The sequence below is a fragment of the Labeo rohita genome, chromosome 13 (assembly GCF_022985175.1).
Source record: "Labeo rohita strain BAU-BD-2019 chromosome 13, IGBB_LRoh.1.0, whole genome shotgun sequence".
NCBI classification, from domain to species: domain Eukaryota; kingdom Metazoa; phylum Chordata; class Actinopteri; order Cypriniformes; family Cyprinidae; genus Labeo; species Labeo rohita.
Window position 1 is genome coordinate 22279952 of NC_066881.1, and position 21150 is coordinate 22301101.

General features: G+C 38.3%; 1 protein-coding gene and 1 long non-coding RNA gene across 2 annotated transcripts; one reads left to right on the forward strand and one right to left on the reverse strand.

Annotated features, from left to right (window-relative positions):
* Positions 1 to 2625: 2625 nt before the first annotated feature.
* On the reverse strand, positions 2626 to 3571 carry LOC127175400 (uncharacterized). Its single transcript, XR_007828983.1, has 3 exons — positions 3471 to 3571; positions 2995 to 3177; positions 2626 to 2839 (listed from the first exon to the last, which is right to left on the reverse strand). It is a non-coding gene; the product is annotated as an uncharacterized LOC127175400 (long non-coding RNA).
* hif1aa (hypoxia inducible factor 1 subunit alpha a) lies at positions 3556 to 21012 on the forward strand. Its single transcript, XM_051126448.1, has 15 exons — positions 3556 to 3764; positions 11423 to 11613; positions 11707 to 11852; positions 12886 to 12970; positions 13052 to 13164; positions 13270 to 13469; positions 13831 to 13937; positions 14020 to 14167; positions 14278 to 14525; positions 16629 to 16825; positions 16962 to 17066; positions 17222 to 17454; positions 17603 to 17705; positions 19791 to 19899; positions 20015 to 21012. Exons 1-15 carry the CDS (start codon positions 3736 to 3738, stop codon positions 20176 to 20178), a joined length of 2178 nt encoding a protein of 725 aa, XP_050982405.1. The 5' UTR covers positions 3556 to 3735; the 3' UTR covers positions 20179 to 21012.
* Positions 21013 to 21150: the final 138 nt, after the last annotated feature.

The window sequence follows — 21150 nt, forward strand, 5'->3', positions numbered from 1 at the left end:
GATTAAGGTTGAGTGCTGATGGGTTTCTTGCAGGCTGAAGTCAAGCTATAAGAAAAACATTAACCTGATGAGAATAGTAATGAGTATCTTTGTGTTTTAGGCCATTTGTCATTGTCGTTTCTCCCTAAACATTATCCCCATTTGCTTCTGCCTCCGTCAGAACTTACAAAACCGGGTTGTTGATTTTTGCCATATCATGCTTACATCCGACGAATGGAGGCAAGTAACATTAGCAACAAATCATTGGTGTTGAGTGAGAAAAACACTAGAGATGTCATGGGAGATCCCATTAAGCAACCTGCCCTTACAAGTCTGGCCCAGCCCCAATTACACTAGTGGAGGGCTTCCTGGAGAATCAACGTCAGCAGCCCACTTTCCTGTGGGAGACTGCAACCCTGAAAACCAACAAACACACAGCGCTATCTTATGCGCTCAGAGTCATTTACCGCCTTGGGCAATGTGGGGGTAGGCAGACACGGAAATCCTTGTATGGTCAAGGACACTGTCTTGAGACGCTTGGATGACTCATAACAGTTTATACACAGAGAAGTTTCCTGATCCTTCAATGCCACATATCACAATTATTCTTTGTATGTTGGTTATTGTCATTCTATTATTCATCTTTTTCTGTTTTGTACTGTAGTGCTTTGTACACTTCAGTTCATTGTGTATGCAGGTGATGGTTCTCTTCCCAGAAAAGGTACTGGGCTAAGATGGCTGATCTCTTCATATCATACCTTTCATGCTGTGAGCTTGTTTTGTTCCCTGCATGACTTGCCTTTCCCCCTCTCAGTGCAATATGCAATGCAATTTGTGTTATATTTTGCTGGTTTTGAATGGTTCATGCTTGACTGCGCATACTGACATCCTTTTCATATATTACATATTTTCAAATAAGAATGACTTTTTTTCATGGCAAGAAACAGGCTATAAACATGCGCAACATCTGGGATTATAATGCATGTCAATATAGGCAAACCAAACAAGCTGACAATACTGTATGGCCCAGATTTATTTGTCAGTTTGTGTGTATTGGCGACAGCCTGCTGTCCTCCCTGCTTGTGTCTGAACTGTTATAAAATTAGCCCTCTGTAATGCGTCTCTTAAAGGCCTTGGTGACAGATCAGTTTCCAGCCATTCCCAGGTCCAGTGGGCCATAATTACATTTTATTGATTTCTCTTCTGCCCGTACGGATACCCTTTATTGGATGCAGAAAATCCATTTCACTCTTAGCACCACTTCAACTTCAAAACCTCATCTTGGACTGATTTTGTTTATTCTATTGATTTTTGTGTTGATAAATGAAGGGTTGTAACGATTAGATCAGGATTCCCTGTGGGGAAAAAAGACATCAAGACATCTTCAAATGTATCATGTATACACTCAAGTGTGCTTCAAGTGTGTGCAAACAGTACTTCGCCTTTAGGCCAGATCTTTTATGCTTCTCTTTATTGCATAATAAGGCTTGACAGGGCAATAATGCATTTGCGTGTGGGGGTGTGTGTGAATTTTTGTGATGTTCATTATAATACATCAACGAAATGCTGCGCAAAAGATCTTTGCATGTTTCTCTGATCCTTCCCTTCAAAGTCCCTTTGCATCCATTCAGCCCCTGCTGAGGGATGGAGAGATCATCTCTGAACAGGAGGATGAAGGAGATTACTGCAGATTAGAGTTGGCACGTGTCCATCTGCTTCCCTCATTCATATACAGCGACATCACAGTTCTTTACCGCAATCCAGCAGTGGCAATGCTAATAAATTGAAAATGTAATTTCGAAAAGACCCTTTCATCCGAACTCAATGTATAACAGACCTGGCAGGAACAGTCCCTGAGCTGCAAACTACACAGGAGCAAATGTTTCCCTCAAGGACACAGTGGAGATGGAGCATGGCCTTGAACTCAATGAGCCCTGTTGTTTGCTCTCCTTTCAATATCCACTGGATTCCACTGGAGTTCACTGAACTCAATTTTATAGGATCTGTCTTTTGAATTTCAAAACATTACAGTGAGAAAAGTCTACAGACTCTCATGGCAATTTATGTGAATTCATACAATCTCCCTACGACGTACTGAAGGTTTAAAGGAGTAGTTCACTTCCAGAACAAAAATTTACAGATAATATACTCGCCCTTGTCATCCAAGATGTTCATGCCTTTCTTTCTTCAGTCATAAAGAAATTATGTTTTTTGAGGAAAACATTTCAAGAATTATCTCCATATACTTTAATGGTACCTGTGAGTTTAAACGTCCAAAATGTAGTTTAAATGCAGCTTCAAAGGGCTCTAAATGATCCCAGCCGACGGTCTTATCTAGCGAAACAATTGGTCATTTTCTAAAAAAAAAAAAAAATCGATATACTTTTTAACATCAGATACTCGTCTTGTCTAGCTCTGCCATGCACATGCGTACTCTATGTAATCTAGGTCAGTAAACGTAGGGTATGTCGAAAAACTCTAAAAAACTTTAAAATAATAAATTTTATAAAAATCCATATGAATCACACTGTCACCTGATAAAATACATTTTGAGATCAGATTGGAAATGTTTCAATACTTAATTTATTGTAAAAAGAGAGTGTCTAAAAAAAGAAAGTTTTTTTTTTTAGGAATACAAATGTTTAAACAGTCATGTTTACTTTTAATGATATTTTTTTTACAGAGGAAGGCAAGTGTTGTGGCTGGTTTCAGGGAAATGTTCTCAGGTTTTTTCCACTGGGTTGTGTGGAAAAGGATGAGACAGGGTTTATGCTGGTGTGCACGTCTCATCTTGGTCACAGGGCTGGAATTTGGGTGAAGGAACATTCTTCTGGGCTGGAAAATGTTTGTTGACATGCCTCTTTTAATATGGGAAAAGAAAGAGACCTTTTACAGTTAATGCATGTCATTAATAAAAAATTGAATAATCAGTTGCAACATTGAAAACTGTGTTCTATTACAAAAAATTACTATGGTAAGCACAGTGTCTACTTCATAGTAGTATCGTTTGCTTACTTCAGTAGTAAAATAAAGTACTATGTCAGCAGGCACCGGACGTCAATATAATTTCAGGTTGACGTTGGACCCCAACGTCGGATAGACGTTGCATTTTGTTTGAGAATGAAAATCGAGTTGACCTCAGTATTTGACGTCAATTTTGACGTTGACTTAATGTTGGACTTTGGTTACACAGACAGCCTAAAAACAACAAAATATCAACGTCAGCTGACGTTCTGCCATCAAAAGGACTGAACAAAATAGTAAATAATGTGACAAGTGACTCTTTGAATCATATCCCATAGTTACTTGAATTAAACGGGATATGATGTTCTCGCTGAAACTGTTCACAATTGATATAGACTATTTGTTGGAGATGTGACCTCATGAATGCTCAATATCCAATTATCTTTAATGTATTAAGCACATCCAACAGCAACGAGCGTAGGGTAGCTTTTACGAGAGAGCGTATATAATGACCATTGGAGACTCACGTGCCAAAAATATCCTCACTGGAGCACCGCCGCGCGTTCTCGACTACGCCGAGGCATGTGACTGCGCGCCCACGCGAACCGTCAGGCAGATGCGGAGAAAGCGAGAGAGGAAAGGCGAAGCATCACTTCAACTTAATTCAACTTTATCTCCCGAACACTGGAACTCCTGCCGGACGTATTCTGTAATACACTCAGGACTGACTATCATTTGAACGAACGAAGGGTTTGCCAAGGGTCTTTTTTTGTGTTGGTGTTCCGTTTGACCATGGATTCAGTCGCACCTGGGAAAAAAAGGTAAACAAGCACCACTTTCTGTGTTTAGATATGCGCTTGTTTTGGCAGTAACATTGTTTCATTAACTCTGTTTTGTCCTTTGCTTGTAGTTGCTGACAGTAGTCTCTCAATAATTTTCCCTTGTAACCTGTTGTTACATTTATAATTCATACCTCTGTATGAATGAAACCGCGACTAGAGTGTTTATTTTATATATTTGCAAGCTTTGCAATATTTTTGCTTTAAAACGAACTGTAGAAGGAGGAGGAGTTATAGAAAAGTGAACTGACTCTGCCACAGCTGTTTTGCGCTCTTATACTGATTCGCGAGGTTTTTTGAATAACAGATTTTTTAATGAATCAATTGAACCGATTCACAAAACCGGCCTGAATGATTCGTTCAGACTGAATCGAACAAAGCTGTTGTCGAGGCATGAAATCTGCCTCAGTGTAATAAGAACTTGATGTGATTCAAAGAGTAGAAACATGTTGAGTAAACCGATTATTTGGCTTATGGCCCAACTTATTTAACTTACTTTAATAGCCGAATAGCTGATATTAAACGTGCAGCAGGCTGCCTGAAATATGACTTGATTGTATGACAGTTTTATCAACACACGCACGATTCAGTTTTAATAAATCGCCCTAAATGTAAATGCAAACTATTTTTAGGTTCTAAGTGACTTTCATGAGCTGAATCATGGCTTCAACAAACTGCAGACATTAATAAACAATACATGGTGTTTCTGGAACATGTTTTACGGATGTCTAGGGACCAAGCGGTTACATAACACGTCATTAGGGATTGGTGAATGAATCCGTTTTCAAAACGACTTGAGTTTGACTTCCCATCACTGACACCGGTAAGATATCAGATTCTTCTTTCAAAGGACTGAACTCTTTTTCACACCCTTCACATTTGTGGTCCAAAAGAGATTTGAGTCTGGATTTGTCTATCAGTTCTAAGAGGTTTTGTTGCACATGCTTAGTGCTGAAGGATTTCTGACGAACCCGTTGAACCTACACATCACATACAGTGGGTTTGATTGATCACCTCCCCCTTTAAAAATCACTCAGGAGCCTTGCTGGAAGATACGGCCTAGTGCCATTTAATTAAAAAGAGGGGCTTGGGATAGGACAATATTTGGCTGAGATACAGCTATTTGAAAATCTGGAATCTGAGGATGCAAAAAAAAAAAAAAAACCTTTAAAGTTGTCCAAATTAAGTTCTTAGCAATGCATATTACTAATCAAAAATTAAGTTTTTATACATTTACGATAGAAAATTTACAAAATATCTTCATGGAACATGATCTTTACTTAATATACAAATTAATTTTGGCATAAAACAAAAAATTCATAATTTGACGCATCCGTGGCTATTCCTTCAAATATACCTGTGCTATTTAAGACTGGTTTTGTGGTCCAGGGTGACATATAATGAATTATATATTGTTAACAGTACAACTCAACATTTAAATTTAAAATTAAACATCTGTGGTGTCACCCATTTTTAAATGTGCGAACACATGAAGGTTAGATCTTTGGTGTTTCTCCGCTCTCCTTCGAAAGCCAACTGTAGTGTTTTGCTCTGAATCAGCTGACACCTCTCCTCTTGGCTCTATGGTAAAGGTCCCCTGTGTGCTATCAGCTTGTGGCCTGTCGCTGCTGTCATTCGCAGGGGTGTAAAACGAAGCTGAGAAAGGTTAGGCTGTTCCTGCACTTATCAAACCAGCCATTCATCCTCTTAGAAACAGAATTTGTAAATAGAAGAGACTTTATTATCAGACAGCTGATGAAGAATGTTGACCTTTGCTTGAATAATGTCTTCTGTCGTGGTTCTAGTAACTGGCCCTCTAATGGAAGAGCTTTTTAGTATGGATTTCATTAACAGGTCTGTGGTTATTGGAAAGAACCTCAAATGTGTTATAATATCTAATACCGTATCCACGGGAGGCCAAGAAGCTCTAAATGTTGCATGAGCACTTTAAAGGACAGGATAATGGCATTAACCTAGATTCTATTCAAAAGCCAGCATGATCCTATATTGCGTCCTGTTAAACACACAGCTTACTCATACGCACAGAGAATGTTTCTGCTCATGCTTTGAAGATCAGAAAGAGAGTATTAAATGTGATACTTTCTCAGTATGGCTCAGGTTGCAAATGTAGTAGAGATGCATTAAAACAGAGATGTTTTCCTGCAAGTATGTAGCCTATGCACTGTCCTTGCTAAAAATATTTAGACCATAGTAAGTGTGCCTTATGTGTGTGTGTTATAAATAATGAATCGTGTAGTCCCCTGCAGAAAGCAGTTTGTACTGGTCAGAAGGAGAGAAAACAGAGAGCAGGTTGACTGACAGAAAGCTTATTGGATCATTATTATTAAAACATGCTGAGGGGCACAGCTCGTCTCGCAGAGGGGGCTGTGATCATGCTAAAGGCTCCGTCTGTCTGCTCTCCAAAGTCTGGCTCAGCACATCTGAGACGACTTTTAGAATATTATATCAGAGTTCAGAGCGTAACTGCTTTTTTTTGTATATTAGATACCGTAGGCTTCATTTCAGTTCAAAATAGTCTGGCTCAAAGCTTACCTGTGTTCATATGGTGTGTCAGTTCAATAACATTAGTTAATGTGTAAGGTATCATGACCTAACAATAGTCTATACTGTAATTCCACAACATATATTCATTTTGTTTAATGTCTATATATACTACTAGTACGTTTTTGACACATGAAATGTTCAGCTTTTCAAGGATCAACCTTTTAGCTAATGCATGAACTAATGTTAACAAATTGAACCTTATTGCAAAGTGTTCAGCAACTTCCCTTGGGGCTCTTAGTCAACTATTATACTACTCACAGCTTGGCTTGATGTTTTAATGTTCTCAGCAGGGGTTTGTGGTTAGCTCATTTTTCCGCCGTGCTACTGTTGTGTTTTTGTTAGGCTTCATATTATCTCAAAACAGCATCTGTAACTTTCTACAGAACGGATGTATTGTAACTTACAGTAAACAGAACTACCCAATATGTCCTACAGTATATCAAGATTAAAATTTTGAGCTGTTTGCAGAACCTTTCAGGGTTTAGGTCCAAGATTTTGACAGATCATGAAAAATTGTCCTCTGTTGCTTGTTCAGTGATGAACAATATAGGGCTCACTCTGGTTTTAAATATGCAATATGTAAATGCATGACGATGTTTGAATGTACAGTATGAAAACTGGATATTCATTTTGACTACTTTTAATGTTGTCATTGGATGCAAAGTTCACTTTTACATGTTGTTTGAACATTAATGTGTATTGGCAGTGTATGTACAAATCTACCCTATAATGATAAAAATCCATGCAGTGGTTTTTAATTAATCTGTAAAAATAATATCTCCTTTTTCAAATCGAGCCATTCTCAGATGCCTGTCGGTCCCACGATAGTTGATTGACATGAGCGTCTTACCTCAGATCAGCTGTAACAGTCCGACCTCCATTGTTTCGATGCCGGAGCAGGGATGTAGACAAGATGTTAGACAAGAATTGAGCGATTGAGGTGTTCTGTTGCTGGATGTAATAATGAATATAGTGGTCGTCTTTACTCTCGACATCTGAGCCCCTGAAGATGCAGTGGATTATGTTTGTTTGTGACGGGAATGCGCCTCCCGATCTACATAAATGTGTCTGTGTTTGCGCAAATCATTCGTGATCCAGCTTCACCTACAGCAGAAGTGAGTATAAGGGTTTTTTTTATGAATCTCTGCAATCACCTTTCCTAATAACATGCTATAGCAAGTTTCGCGGCTAAACGCGCTAAATGCGGCTAAAGTAAACAAGAGAGAAAAGAGGGGCAGGGATTTAAGGGAACAATCCCTCAGAATGGGATGATTTTTGCAGAGCTCATTTTGACAAGGTAAAAAGGGTGTTTTTTATACAACCATTGAGAATTTTTAAGCAAAATATATTATAGACTTTTCATTAAGACCCTAAAGAATCATATCAACTGGGAAAATGGGCATCCGATGACCCCTTTAAAGAGTCACTTTAAAGTGAGTGTTGGATGTTAAAATGTTAAAATATGGGAAATAAGCATGCACAATTAAATTACCAAAGAATTTATCCAATATAATCTAGGAAAAAAACTGTATTATAGACCACTAACTAATACTGACAAGATCACACACGCTAGCCTACACCAGCAGCCTGAATAATGTTGCTGTGAATCATGGCTACCATGTAGTCAAGGTCAGTGTAGTGTGAAGGTTACTCACATATGCTAATGATGGAAACAGATTTGTAATAGGGTTTCAATTGTACTGTTTTTGTGCTAAACATATTTACTACATCTCAAGTGCATATACATAATAGGACCTTAATGAATCCACATTTGTTTTATTGTGTATTTCTAATTAATGTGTTGAAATGGAAATGGTCAGTGGGGTGTCTGGACACTTGTGTGTTTGTTGGTACATGACTAATGTATTTTTTTGTCTTCACTGTTCTGTTGCATCTGAAACAGCATTTGCAGACAAAGCTCAAACAGGTTGAGTGATTCAGAGAAACAGACAGGAAGAGGGGTGAGACAACTAAGTGGTTTCTTTAGCATTCGCTTTCAGGGCGATAGGCTGGCCAGCATCCAGACGCTCTTACTGCACTGTATCAGCGTACACAGACCTCAAAGTGAGCTCTCAGAGTTTAAGATTGTATGTTTGTGTGTAAGCTTCACATCCTATAATGTGCAGCTGTGTTTTGTCTCATGAGGGGTCCAAGGGAAAGACAGAAAATACACACACACACACACACACAAGTTTGTTTTTGTGAATTGTGGGGACTTTCCATAGACTTCTATAGTTTTTATACTGACCAAACGATACTGTTTATCTCCTCACCCAACCCTAACCCTAAACCTGCCCCTTACAGAAAACCTGTTTGCATTGTTACATTTTCAGATAAACACCATTTACTATTTTTAATCATTTCTTTACATTGTGGGGACTACAATTTCAGGTTTTACTATCCTTGTGGGAACATTTGGTCCCCACAATGTAGCAAGAACAAGTGTACACACACACACACACTCAAACTGCAAAACTCTGTTTCTTTTTTGTTCACTTGCAGACAGAGAACACCAATACAAATAACTGTATAGTAGAATGTCTGCTAACAACTAAAACTAGAAGTGAGTATCTATAACAAGGGGACATTGAAATGAAATAGAGGTCCATTGAGTAAGTTGAATTTTTGGAGAATTATGAACAATTTAAATTTAAAATAACATATAATCTTAAATGCATGCATTACAATTAATAATATATTGTCCTATTCATTTTACAGATAATCCATAAAGCTGAGAAATTGTTTAATATTTAATGTTAATGTTTAATGTAGTTATACAATTTTCGATTTTCGATCGAGCAAAATGTAAAATGCTTGATAGATTAAAACAAGTTTTTGAACGATTCTTTATTGGATTTGAAAAAAAAAAAAAATAAGGTGTTATTATTTCATATGTTACCATTAATAGCCAATGACTTATGTTATACCTGATATCATGAAGAAAACGTACCTGTGAGAATGTTTTCGTGAGATGCGAAATATGTACCAATAAGTACATATCGCTGCAGTTTCCAATAGAAATGAACAGAAGGCGGTAAAACAGCAAGCACTTGTAATCGTTTCCGTACACAGTTATGATTACAGCCCCATATGTTTCGCTTTCCAGACGTAACGTGCTTGCTCAGTAGCTCATCCGGCATGAAACTGGACTTAGGATGCAGAATCCTTGGGTATGAATCCCATGAAAAACATGACTCATGATGAAAGAGCTGAAAGATGAGAGCTCAAAAAATAATCAAGTCAAGTCAGAACTGCGGTGACACATACAAAACGAACGTCACATAAAATGTACCATATGTACATTCATTTGTTCGGAAAAAGAAAACAAAGAACACAAACACTCTTTTAGTGTCACTTCTGTTGGAAACTGCAGTGATATGTACTTACTGGTATGTATTTTGCGTCTCATGAAAATGTTTCCACAGGTATGTTTTCGTCATGAGACCAGGTGGCTTTTGTTCCTAAATGATTTATTATTTTAAACAAACCAGTTGTGTGATTGATTCAGTGACTCACTTGTAAAGACAGGCCCTGTCCCAAATCACACCCTAAAGCTTCCCAGGGCTGAACTTTTGTGATGCAATGCTACTTTGATTGTTGGGTAGAAATCTTCCATGGAGCTCACCTCAGTGTGGGCTCATTGAAGTACGCATCACATAGTGGTCGCAAAGGGGGCGTTCGCAAGCACTCTTCTGAAATCTAAAATGACGAATGAGACACCCTACGGTCTCGTGGACTTAACGGATATGCGCATGCTGCGGCCATTGTAAGAGCGCAAGAGCACAAGTGCACATGAAGTGCGCCATTTGGGACAGTGTTTTGAATGAATCAGTTGAATGAATGAGTCAGTGACTCACTTATAAACACAGTCACTTGTTGCCACCTACTGGTATAATGATGTAACCTGCAGAAATTTATATTACATTGAGATAATTGTGAACATTTTAGAGATAGTAAAATTATTTTATCTTCCATGTAAAAAAACTGACAGGGAAAAGGTTTTTAGAATAAAAATATGTTTTCAGTTCTTTCATGTGCATCACAGGCAACTGTATACGATGCACCCTTTTCAAAATATATAAGCACATGGCAAAATTGTGCACTCTGACACATCTTATCCTAGGACCCAGATCCTCAGACAAAGACATTACCGCACCAGCTAGAGGCTGTCTACACTGGATGTGACAAAGCGTGTTGTAAATCATCTGAACTTTGTGTCAGTACGTCATAAATATAATGACGCATCAGTTTACTGTTGGGGATTTGTCGTGTCGTGTCGTGTCGCGCCGTGTCGCGTCACACCGCACTCAATGTAGACAGCATCACTGATAATGAGTTCTATGGTATTTTGTATGTGAAGTCGGCACCAAACTAAATATGACTTTCGCAATTGGCAAATGCGTAAAAACATATGAAACTTACTAACTCAAACATACATGTCTAATTTTGACCGATTTGACAATGTAAATTATGGCTTCATATGAATTAAATCTTGAGAAAGAGAGAGTGGAAAGATAAATCAAGCAGAATTAATTAAACAGTGTTGACATCCCTGACTAGCCATGTCCACGGATGTTTTATGAGCTCTCGTTTTTCCATATTTGCCCTGAGGACAGCTCACAGCAAACGCCATGATGTCAGGAACTGTACAGTAGGATCTTTGTGTATGTGAAAGTGGTTTTACCTGCCTTGAGTCTCTGTTAATAAGGGGACTGTCTTCAGTTCAGGAGAACTGCCCTGCCTGACCCTACATAACACAAAATTATACAGCACTCCACAATACAAATTCACGCATTATTGTTTGTTTATTATTAATTTTTCAAAACAGAAAACCTAGAGTGTAACATCATATCACATTGTCAATATTTTTTTTAATCATCCTTAGTAATTTTGTTTGCTGGACTGCATCTTTGCTTGTTTGCAGCTGGTTTATACACTGTAAAATTTATGTATGCATTTTAAAGCTCAATAATGTATGTTTTTGACAGTTTAATACTACAAAGTGTGTATTGCTGAGGGCATTGAGCATAGCCCCTTGTTATTACGGATTATTTATGTGTATGTGTTCATTACAGGGTGAGTTCAGAGCGAAGAAAGGAGAAATCCAGAGATGCGGCACGTTGTCGGAGAGGAAAAGAGTCAGAGGTGTTTTATGAACTGGCCAATGAACTGCCCCTCCCCCACAGTGTCACCTCTAACCTGGATAAAGCATCGGTCATGAGACTCGCACTCAGTTACCTGCGCCTGCGTAAACTACTGAACACAGGTGAGAGAGATGGGACAAATATTCAGTGAGATTCATTTGTGGGTCTGCTGTGTTTGATACTGACAGAATGTGTTTATTCTTATCTCTCATTAGATGTGCTGAATGTGGAGTCTGAAGTAGACTCTCAGTGGAACAGTTCATATCTGAAAGCTCTGGACGGGTTTCTCATGGTTCTTTCTAATGATGGCGATATCGTCTACCTGTCAGAGAATGTAAGCAAGTGTCTGGGGATTCCTCAGGTGAGTTCCCACTCACATTGGAAGTCTTTTCTTGCTAGTTTCAAAATGTTAACTGACAATAATTAGATTTGACATAACATTATGAAAATCTGAAATTTGCTTACAGTTTGGCTCAGTTTAGTTTAACATATACAGCTGAGGTCAAAAGTTTACATACGCCTTGCAGAATCTGCAAAATGTTAATAATTTTAGCAAAATAAGAGGGATCATACAAAATGCATGTTATTTTTTTATGTAGTTCTGATCTGAATAAGATATCTCACATAAAAGACGTTTACATACAGTCTACAAGAGAAAATAATTTGTGAATGAAAAATGACCTCGTTCAAAAGTTTACATACATTTGATTCTTAATACTTTTGTTACCTGAATGAACCACAGCTGTGTTTTTTTGTTTAGTGATAGTTGTTCATGAGTTCCTTGTTTGTCCGGAACAGTTAAACTGCCCATCCTTCAAGTCCCACAAATTCTTTGGTTTTTCAGCATTTTTTTTTTTTTTGTATTTGAACTCTTTCCAACAATGACTGTATGATTTTGAGATCTATCTGTTTTTACACTAAGGACAACTGAATGACTCATATGCAACTATTACAGGGGTGTAAACTTTTGAACATAATGAAGATGTGTACATTTTTTTTTTATTTTGCCCAAATATCATATTTTTTTCATTTAGTTCTGCCCTTCAGAAGCTACAAAAGATACTTACATGTTTCCAAACAGACAAAATAAAGACAAAATAAGTAAAATTTACCCCGATCTTTAAATTCAAAAAGTTTTCACTCCCGGCTCTTAATGCATCGTGTTTCCTTCTGGAGCAACAGTGAGTGTTTGAACCTTCTGTAATAGTTACATATGAGTCTCTCAGTTGTCCTCAGTGTGGATCACAATATCATACATTGTTGGAAAGGGTTCAAATACACAAAAATGCTGAAAACAAAGAATTACTAATGTGGCCATGTGTGTGTATCCAGGTATTAGAAATTCAAGTAAATACATGATTTATGTGTATTAAAGCATTTTTTTTCCTCTGTAGATCGACCTTACTGGACACAGTGTGTTTGAATTTACTCATCCATGTGACCATGAGGAGCTCAGAGAAATGCTGGCACACAAGACTGGTAATATTCTCTTTTTCTCTCTCTGTCTCAGTCACAATAATGATCACTCACACTCATCTCTCCCCCTTTTCCCACATTTAGGTCTGTCTAAGAAAGCGAAGGAGCAGCACACAAACAGAAGTTTTCTATTAAGGATGAAATGTACACTGACCAGCAGAGGGCGCACTGTCAATGTCAAATCTGCCTCCTGGAAGGTACCACCCCTTACTTGTGCTTCACTTTTGCCATGTGACTACTGAAAGCTTCTATATAGTGAAACTGGATCCATATTTATCCCTATCAGCCTCTCTTTCTGACAGGTGCTGCGCTGTTCGGGCCATATCCACACGACAGATGGCATCAAGAAGGGCGTGTGTGAGGAGAAAAGTGTGTGTTCAAAGTACCTGGTGCTCATCTGTGAGTCTATTCCCCATCCGACGAACATTGAGGCTCCTCTGGATTCTAGGACATTTCTCAGCCGCCACACTTTAGATATGCGCTTCACCTACTGCGATGAGAGGTAAAGTCCCAGTACAACACCTGCCCCGCTCAGCACAAAATGCAATGCTTATATGCTGACGGCAGCAGCATCTCTAACATCTGAGCAACATTTTTTATAGGGTGGACACATAAGTCATACTTAAAAAGAACTTTCTTCAGAATCTTGTGAACTGGGTCATCTGGCTGTTTGTCCTGTCATTTCAGGACTAATGTATATTTTGACATACGGTTTATTTAGTAACGATGTATGCATGTTCAGATGTGGAGAGAGTCTGTAGCTGAAGATCTGGATTCATGGCCTGGATTTCTTTGCCATCTAGTGGTGACTTGTGAAAGCTGCAGTGTGACAGAGCACCATGCAATTTGTGTGTGTTTTGCAGGATCACAGAGCTGTTGGGTTTTGATCCAGTGGATCTGTTGCAGCATTCTGTGTATGAATACTATCACGCGCTGGATTCTGACCACATGACAAAAACACACCATAACTGTAAGCTCACATAAATGCAGTTCACTTGCATAAATCTAAATTAAGATAAATCATAATGCTTTTTATATGTCTCTCTTTGCAGTGTTTGTGAAGGGGCAAGTGTGTACTGGACAGTACCGGCTGCTGGCTAAAGCAGGAGGGTTTGCTTGGGCAGAGACTCAAGCCACTGTGATCTATAACAGTAAAAACTCCCAGCCACAGTGTGTGGTCTGTGTTAACTACATCCTCAGGTGGGACTTCACACACTAAGGATGTCTTAAAACGCACGTGTCCACCTGAATACCAATATGTGCTTGTGTTTGTATAAGTGGCATTATTTTCATCCTTTCTTATTTTGCAGTGGCATCGAACAACCCAAACAAATCCTGTCCCTTCAGCAAACCATCAGCACAAAAATAAAACAAGAACAGGAGGAAGAGCATGAGGAGTCACTTGGAGCTGAAGTGGCAGAGCTGAGAGAGGAGGCAAAGGCAAAGAATGAGAAGACAGAGGAGTGTGTGAGAGAGGAGATACATGACAGCCTGAAAGGGGATCCAGAGGCACTGACTGTAGCAGACCCTGTCCTCACACTGGATATTAGCAGCACAGGTTTGAAGGCAACAATGACTTATTTAAAAAAGATGTATTAGTTGTTCTGACATGAGACCATCAGTCATTTACACAATTTCAACCCTCAGTAAATTCTGTGTGTTTTAATATTTTAGCTTTATAAAAGTAGCCTGTTATACTGATTGACATTGCAAACTGGTGTTTGCTATCATAATATTTTAATTTATTTTTTTGGTTATGAACTCATTGGTTTGTAGCGCAAGTAGTTTTACACTTTAGTGCACTTTGTTATTTTTCTAATTACAGTGCCTTGCGGAAGTATTTATACCCCTTGATTTTTTTGCACGTTTTGTTATGTTGCAGTCATGTTAAACTGCTTTAAATAACTTTTTTTCTTAGATCAGTTTACATTCCATACACCATAATGACTAAGTAAAAAAAAAAAACAGATTTGTGACAACTTTGTAAATTTATTAAAAATAAAACACTGAAATAAGTACATTGCATAAGTATTCATCAGTATTTGGCAGTTATCTGCCATTCTTCGCCTCACCTCTTCACATCACAAGCTCTGTGAGCTTGGATGGGGGCTGGCAGACATTTTTAGGTTTCTCCAGAAATGTTTCATTGGGTTTAAGCCCAGGCTGTGGCTGGGCCACTCAAGGACATCCACAGAGTTGTCTATAAGCCACTGTTGCTGTGTGTTTAGGGTCATTGTCCTGTTGGAAAGTGAATCTTCTGCCCAGTCTGAGCTTCTGAATGCTCTAGACTGGGTTTTCATTAAGGCTATGTAAATATTTTGGTGCACTGGCCTTTCGTTCTACTCTGATGAGTCCCTCAGTCTCTGCTGTTGAAAAACAGCCCCACAGCATGAGGCTGCTACCACCACACTTTACTTTTGGGATGGTACTCTGCAGGTGATGAGCAGTGTCTAGTTTCCTTCAAACATGATGCTTGGAATTATGGTTAATCAGACCAGAGAATCTTCATTCTCACAGTATGAGGTTCCTTTAGGTGCTTTTTTGCAAAATCCAAGTGGGTTTTCATGTGTCTTCCCTGAGGAGAGGATTGAGTTTGGCCACACCACCATAAAGATCGGATTGGTTTGCAGTGATGTTTGTCTTTCTGTAAGTTTCTTCCATCTGCATACATGATCATGGAGCTCAACTACAGTGACCATCAGCTTCTTGGTCACCAGTTTAACCAAGACCCTTCTCCATCAATTACTCAGTTTGGCCAGGAGCTCTAGGAAGAGTCCTAGTTGTTCCAAATTTCTTCCATTATGGATAATTATGGCTACATGCTTCTGTAAACCTTCAAAGCAGCAGAATTTTTTCTGAACTCTTCTCCAGATCTGTGCCTTGACGGAATCCTGTCTCTGAGCTCTACAGGCAGTAATTTGACCTCAGGGCTCGGTTTTTGCCCTGATATGCATTTTCAGCTGTTAGACCTTTTATTTGAGAGGTGTGTGCCTTTCCAAATCATACTCATTCAAATAAATTTGCCACAGTGTAACTCCACTCGAAGTGTAGTATCATCTACAAGCGATATAAGTGCTTCTGAGCTAAATTTCAAGTGTCTCAGGGTATGAGTACTTATGCAATAATTTCAGTTTTTTTATTTCTAATAAATTTGTAAAGTTGTTACAAACATGTTTTTTTCTTTGTCATTATGGTGTGTGGAGTGTAGATTGATGTGGAAAAAAGTAATTTAAAGCAGTTTAACATAATGTTGCAACATAACAAAATGTGAAAAAATGAAGAGGTATGAATACTTTCACAAGGGACTGTATATAAACAATAGCAGCTAATGAAATGAGGTCTCTCACGTTCACAGAAAATTGATTACCGTAGTGTTGCAAAATAGATACAGTACTATGCAGCAATATTTGAATTCAGTTTTTATAAATTCATGTTACATTGTTGCTATGTGACCTCACAGCATTTCATCATCAAAGCAAGTTGCATATATGTAAAAAAAAAGTAATTATTTCACCATTTTAAGCCAGTTTTGTGTAAAAATAACTTTTGACAGTATAATCAAATAATGAATAATTAATGTATGAATTGTATTTATATTCTGACAATTCATAAGAAAGTATGGAGGATTTTAACGTCCTTACTGTATGTTAATTTCTTGCAGATTCCGCAATCTCTGTGTTGACAGACATTCCTCTCTACAATGATGTTATGTTGCCCTCTTCAAGTGTCCTGCTACCTCTCTCACCACTCTCTCCTCCTTGCTCCTCACTAAATGATGATGATGCCTCCACAGCCCATCTACAACCTGATGACTTCCCCTTTCCACAGTCTTCGCCTCCTGATTCTTCCAGATCTCAGGTCGAGTCTAGTCACAATTTTACATTGCATTTCCTTATACTTTACAAATGTTTTGATATACATCTGCTAGATGACTCATTTTTATAAAAAATGTGTATTTAATGTGACTTTGGTTTGGTTGTTTGTTTATGTTTAGGTTGATCTCCCTGTGGATTCAGAATTAGGAGACCAGCTAAAACCGGATCATGTGGAAAGAATATTTTCCATGGATATAGAGTCCAAGACACCCTTTAATACACAGGTAGTTGACTTAAAATGAAGGTCAAACTTACTATATCCACACAGATGTCAATAAGTCTGAAACAAGCATTTCAACCAACATAACATAAAAATAATGTACTGCACTCTTAGGTGCTCTTATCATTTAGTGCTATTACTTATGATGAGTTTTTTTAGGGAGTGGGTATGGATCTGGAGATGTTAGCTCCATACATTCCCATGGATGATGATTTCCAGCTGCGGACTGGTTCTCCAGCCGAGTCCATGTGTTCCAGCCCAGGCTCAGCATTTGAACTGACCCTATCCAGCAACACACAAACTCCCCCTGCTCTCCCAGCAGCCCCTTTAGACTTAGTGTCCTGTGACACTGTACTACAGAACACTGGAACCACAAAGCAGGACAACAGCAGGTGAGACTTCATCTACAGTACAGAGAGACACGCTTTATTAATCAGATTTGTGCTGCCAACAAACAATTAACAGATGAAAAATAATTACAGTTATTCAAGAACAATCTGCTTTCTCTCTGTCTTATTGTTTCTTTCTGTAACTCTCTAGAAAAATTATTAAAGACAGTGATATTTCTTCTAAATGTCACACCAACCCAAAGCTACTCAAGAGGAAACTGGAGACCATACCTCTGTCCGAAGCAATAAGGCTGGTATGTGTGAGCGTTACTGTGTATTATTGTAAACCATTTCGAGTGGTCATTCACTTCAATGAACTGTCAGATATCTTTGTTTACACAACAGTCCTTTCTGGTCCTCGAATCTGATTGGCCAAGAGGAGTGCGATATTCTGGTAATATCGGAATTCCAAACATTTCACTGTTAGTATCACTCTGCATGTGGTATTTCTCACAGCGAGTGTCTGGGTCAGACGCCTAAATCCACTACTTTATAAATGATAGGGTTTTTGTTTCACGGAATGTAGTTTTAAGAGTTTTTTTTAGGTGAGAATGTACTTGTTTAGACTTCAAATATTTAGTTTGTTAATAAAGATAACGTCTATTTGAAAATTTGCTTCAACATTTTCGGAGAAGTGAGCTCCAGGGCGTCAACGGCCTTTCTGTGCTCATGAACCCACTGAGAGCAGTGATACCTCGACCAGATCTTCTGGAATTTGCCACTGGCTCTGATGTCTCTATAGTGGTTAAACATGAGATATAATTCATGTTGGGTAATCTAATGGGCAGTCTTTGGTCTTGTTAATCTATGATTTGTTCCAGAGAAAATTGTTTTGATTTTATTTTATGTAACTTCAATGCTGTATATCAGAGTGCTGCCTTTGTACTTTTGACTGAATTGCCTAGCAACTTTTATGATGGCCGTTGCTGTTTAATAAATATTATTATTCAATAATATTTAAAATAGTATTTACTACTGGAAAATGTTATACTTGTGTTCATGATGGTGATTAGTTACATTGTTCTGCCGTTAGATGGCAACAAGAGACTGTTTTTTATAAATGAGTCAGAAGGAAGGACTTCTATATTGAAAGAGACTGAAACAGGGTTGTAAACAAGAAATTAATTTTTATTTTTGACAACACATTGTAAGGCGCAGCCGACAAATGCACTGAGCACCGCTGTCATCAGAAATCACCCTTAACAGATGAAAGGATAGTACGACACAGATATCGCTTTCCTTAGCGGACATTCAAACTAATGTTTTATTGTGAATATGAGATTGCGCTGAAGAATGAATGCTGTATCATATGCAGGTAATCACACTCAGTCCATTATAACCCCAACATAATACAGCAAGCTTTTAATACAGTAATACATTAAGCTTTCAATGAAGCAATTCAACATTCCTTTGTTACTAGTTCTAAAGTGACATTTCTGAATTAGTAACAGAGGCTTGGGCTCAGCTGTTCAACTGTCAACTTGAGATTTGAATTCAAGAAGGAAGAAAGTAGGGCTGCACGATAAATCGCATGCGATTGCCATGCGCATCTAGTCAGTAAAGCCGGTTCTGTGATTGGTAGTAAATCTCCATCACATGCGTTTCTGCTGGAGCTGCAATTAATACACAGAGCCGTAGATCACTGACAAGCTACACAAAATCGTGTTCATAATTGAATGCAGTTCAGTGATTTACGGCTCTGTGTATTGATTTCTGCTCCAGCAGAAATGCACGTGATGGAGACTGAGTTCTGGCTTTACTGACTAGATGCGCATGGCAATCGCATGCGATTTATCGTGCAGCCCTAGAGGGAAGGAAGGAAGGAAGGAGGTATTGAATCCAAGAAGGATGGTGTAAGGACATAGTTTGCACAAAAGATGGTTTTTAAAGACACTCCGTTGTTGTTTCTTATGTATTTCTTATGCAATATCAAGTTTAGTCATGCAATATGGCTGTATATCAGCAAGCTGTGATTACCTACGGCCGAATCACAGCCGTTCCATTATATACCCATATCGTACTGCTACTCGTGCGATATTGCTTATTTACAAAACACATCATTTCAGGCCTTAATTATGATTAACAAAACATAGCCATTTTAAAATACTCATACACTTTGTGACCACATTACATCAGTATATCTGCACCACTGTTTGTCGTATAGTGTCCAAATATTTATTTGTTTGGTAACAAGTCATGTAATAAGCAAAACAATGTGCAGTCAACTGGTTGTTATAGCAAAGTGACCCCTTTAGGGTTTTTTTTTAAATCAGACATTCAGACAAATAATAACAATTAATGATTGATATATTTTGACTGTTGATGGTGTTTCTTCCTAGGGTTCTGTGCTGCAGGTGGTGACTGATTTTCCAGAGAAAAAGGTCAGAAAATCAGATGCTTCATCATCAGAAGGTCTTCGTCACGCCACGATACTGTTGCTGCCATCTGGTATGTCACCATGGAGACCACACGTCAGTGTGCAAAACCCTTGTGAATATTGTGAGATCAGTTGTTTTTCTTGATCGTACAGTGAGTAACTGCTCTTTCTGTTTTTTTTGCACAGATGTTGCGAGCAGGTTATTGAGCAGATCGTCAGAGGGTGGAGCCATAACAATGCCCCTCCCCCAGCTTACCCGTTATGACTGTGAGGTAAACGCGCCTGTGACTGGGCGGCAGCACCTGCTACAGGGGGAGGAGCTACTGTGTGCCTTGGACCTGGTCATTTGAAACAAAGCCATACTTGTTTTTTCCCATGATTAGGGAGATGTCAGTGGCATTATGGATTAACTTCCATTACAAAGAAACAGTGGTGAGCAATCAAAACAGCTGGGATGCTTCTGCTTCTAATAAGTAGATACAAGCTGGACATGAAAAAGCAAAAAAACGAATAACTAATAATCAATGAGGGTAAAACAGATTTCGTAGAGCATTGCTCTTACAGGTTAGAAATACGCACAGGGAAGAGAATATATATATTCTATTCTATATAAGATTGTATTGTGTGACAACTGCAAATATTATTCTTGCACAAATGACATGAATTTACCTGCAGCTTTCAGAAAATGTTATTTTATTAGCACTGCTCTTTTTATAATTACTTTCAAGGTAATGTTTTCTTTGTTCTCTATGTGTCCCACATGAAAACATGGATAGAAATGTGTGTAAATGTTGTGAAATGTCTAAAGTGGTTGTTGTTTTAATTCGTTTGATATATTATACAGCATTTGAGAGTAGTCAGCATTGGTAGAGCGATTCACAGTACTACCTAAAACTACCTTAATGTTGAAAATATTACTCACTGTTGTTATTATTATGGCTAGAGATTTCTACTTAGGTAAATCTCTGAATATATCTAGGGCATTAACAAGTTAATATGTTCTCTTGTGTTCCCTATGAGTTTCCTGTGTTACATTAACAGTGGCATATAGGAGGCTTAAAAGATATGGTGCAACGCCTAATGTGTGAGCTTTGCCGCTGTGTGTTTCTCATGTTCTTCCGTGTCGTGTCACATTGTCTTCAGGATGACTGTAATGTCTGTGACGAATAAAAAAGGTTTTTTCAACTTAACATTCAACTTAATGTATGATTTTAATTTAAAGTTTTCACGCGAAACACCAATTCTATAAACCCAGATCGATCAACATGCTTGAAAGATAATTTTTTTAATGTGTAAAACATTTTGCCGGTGTACTGCACTCC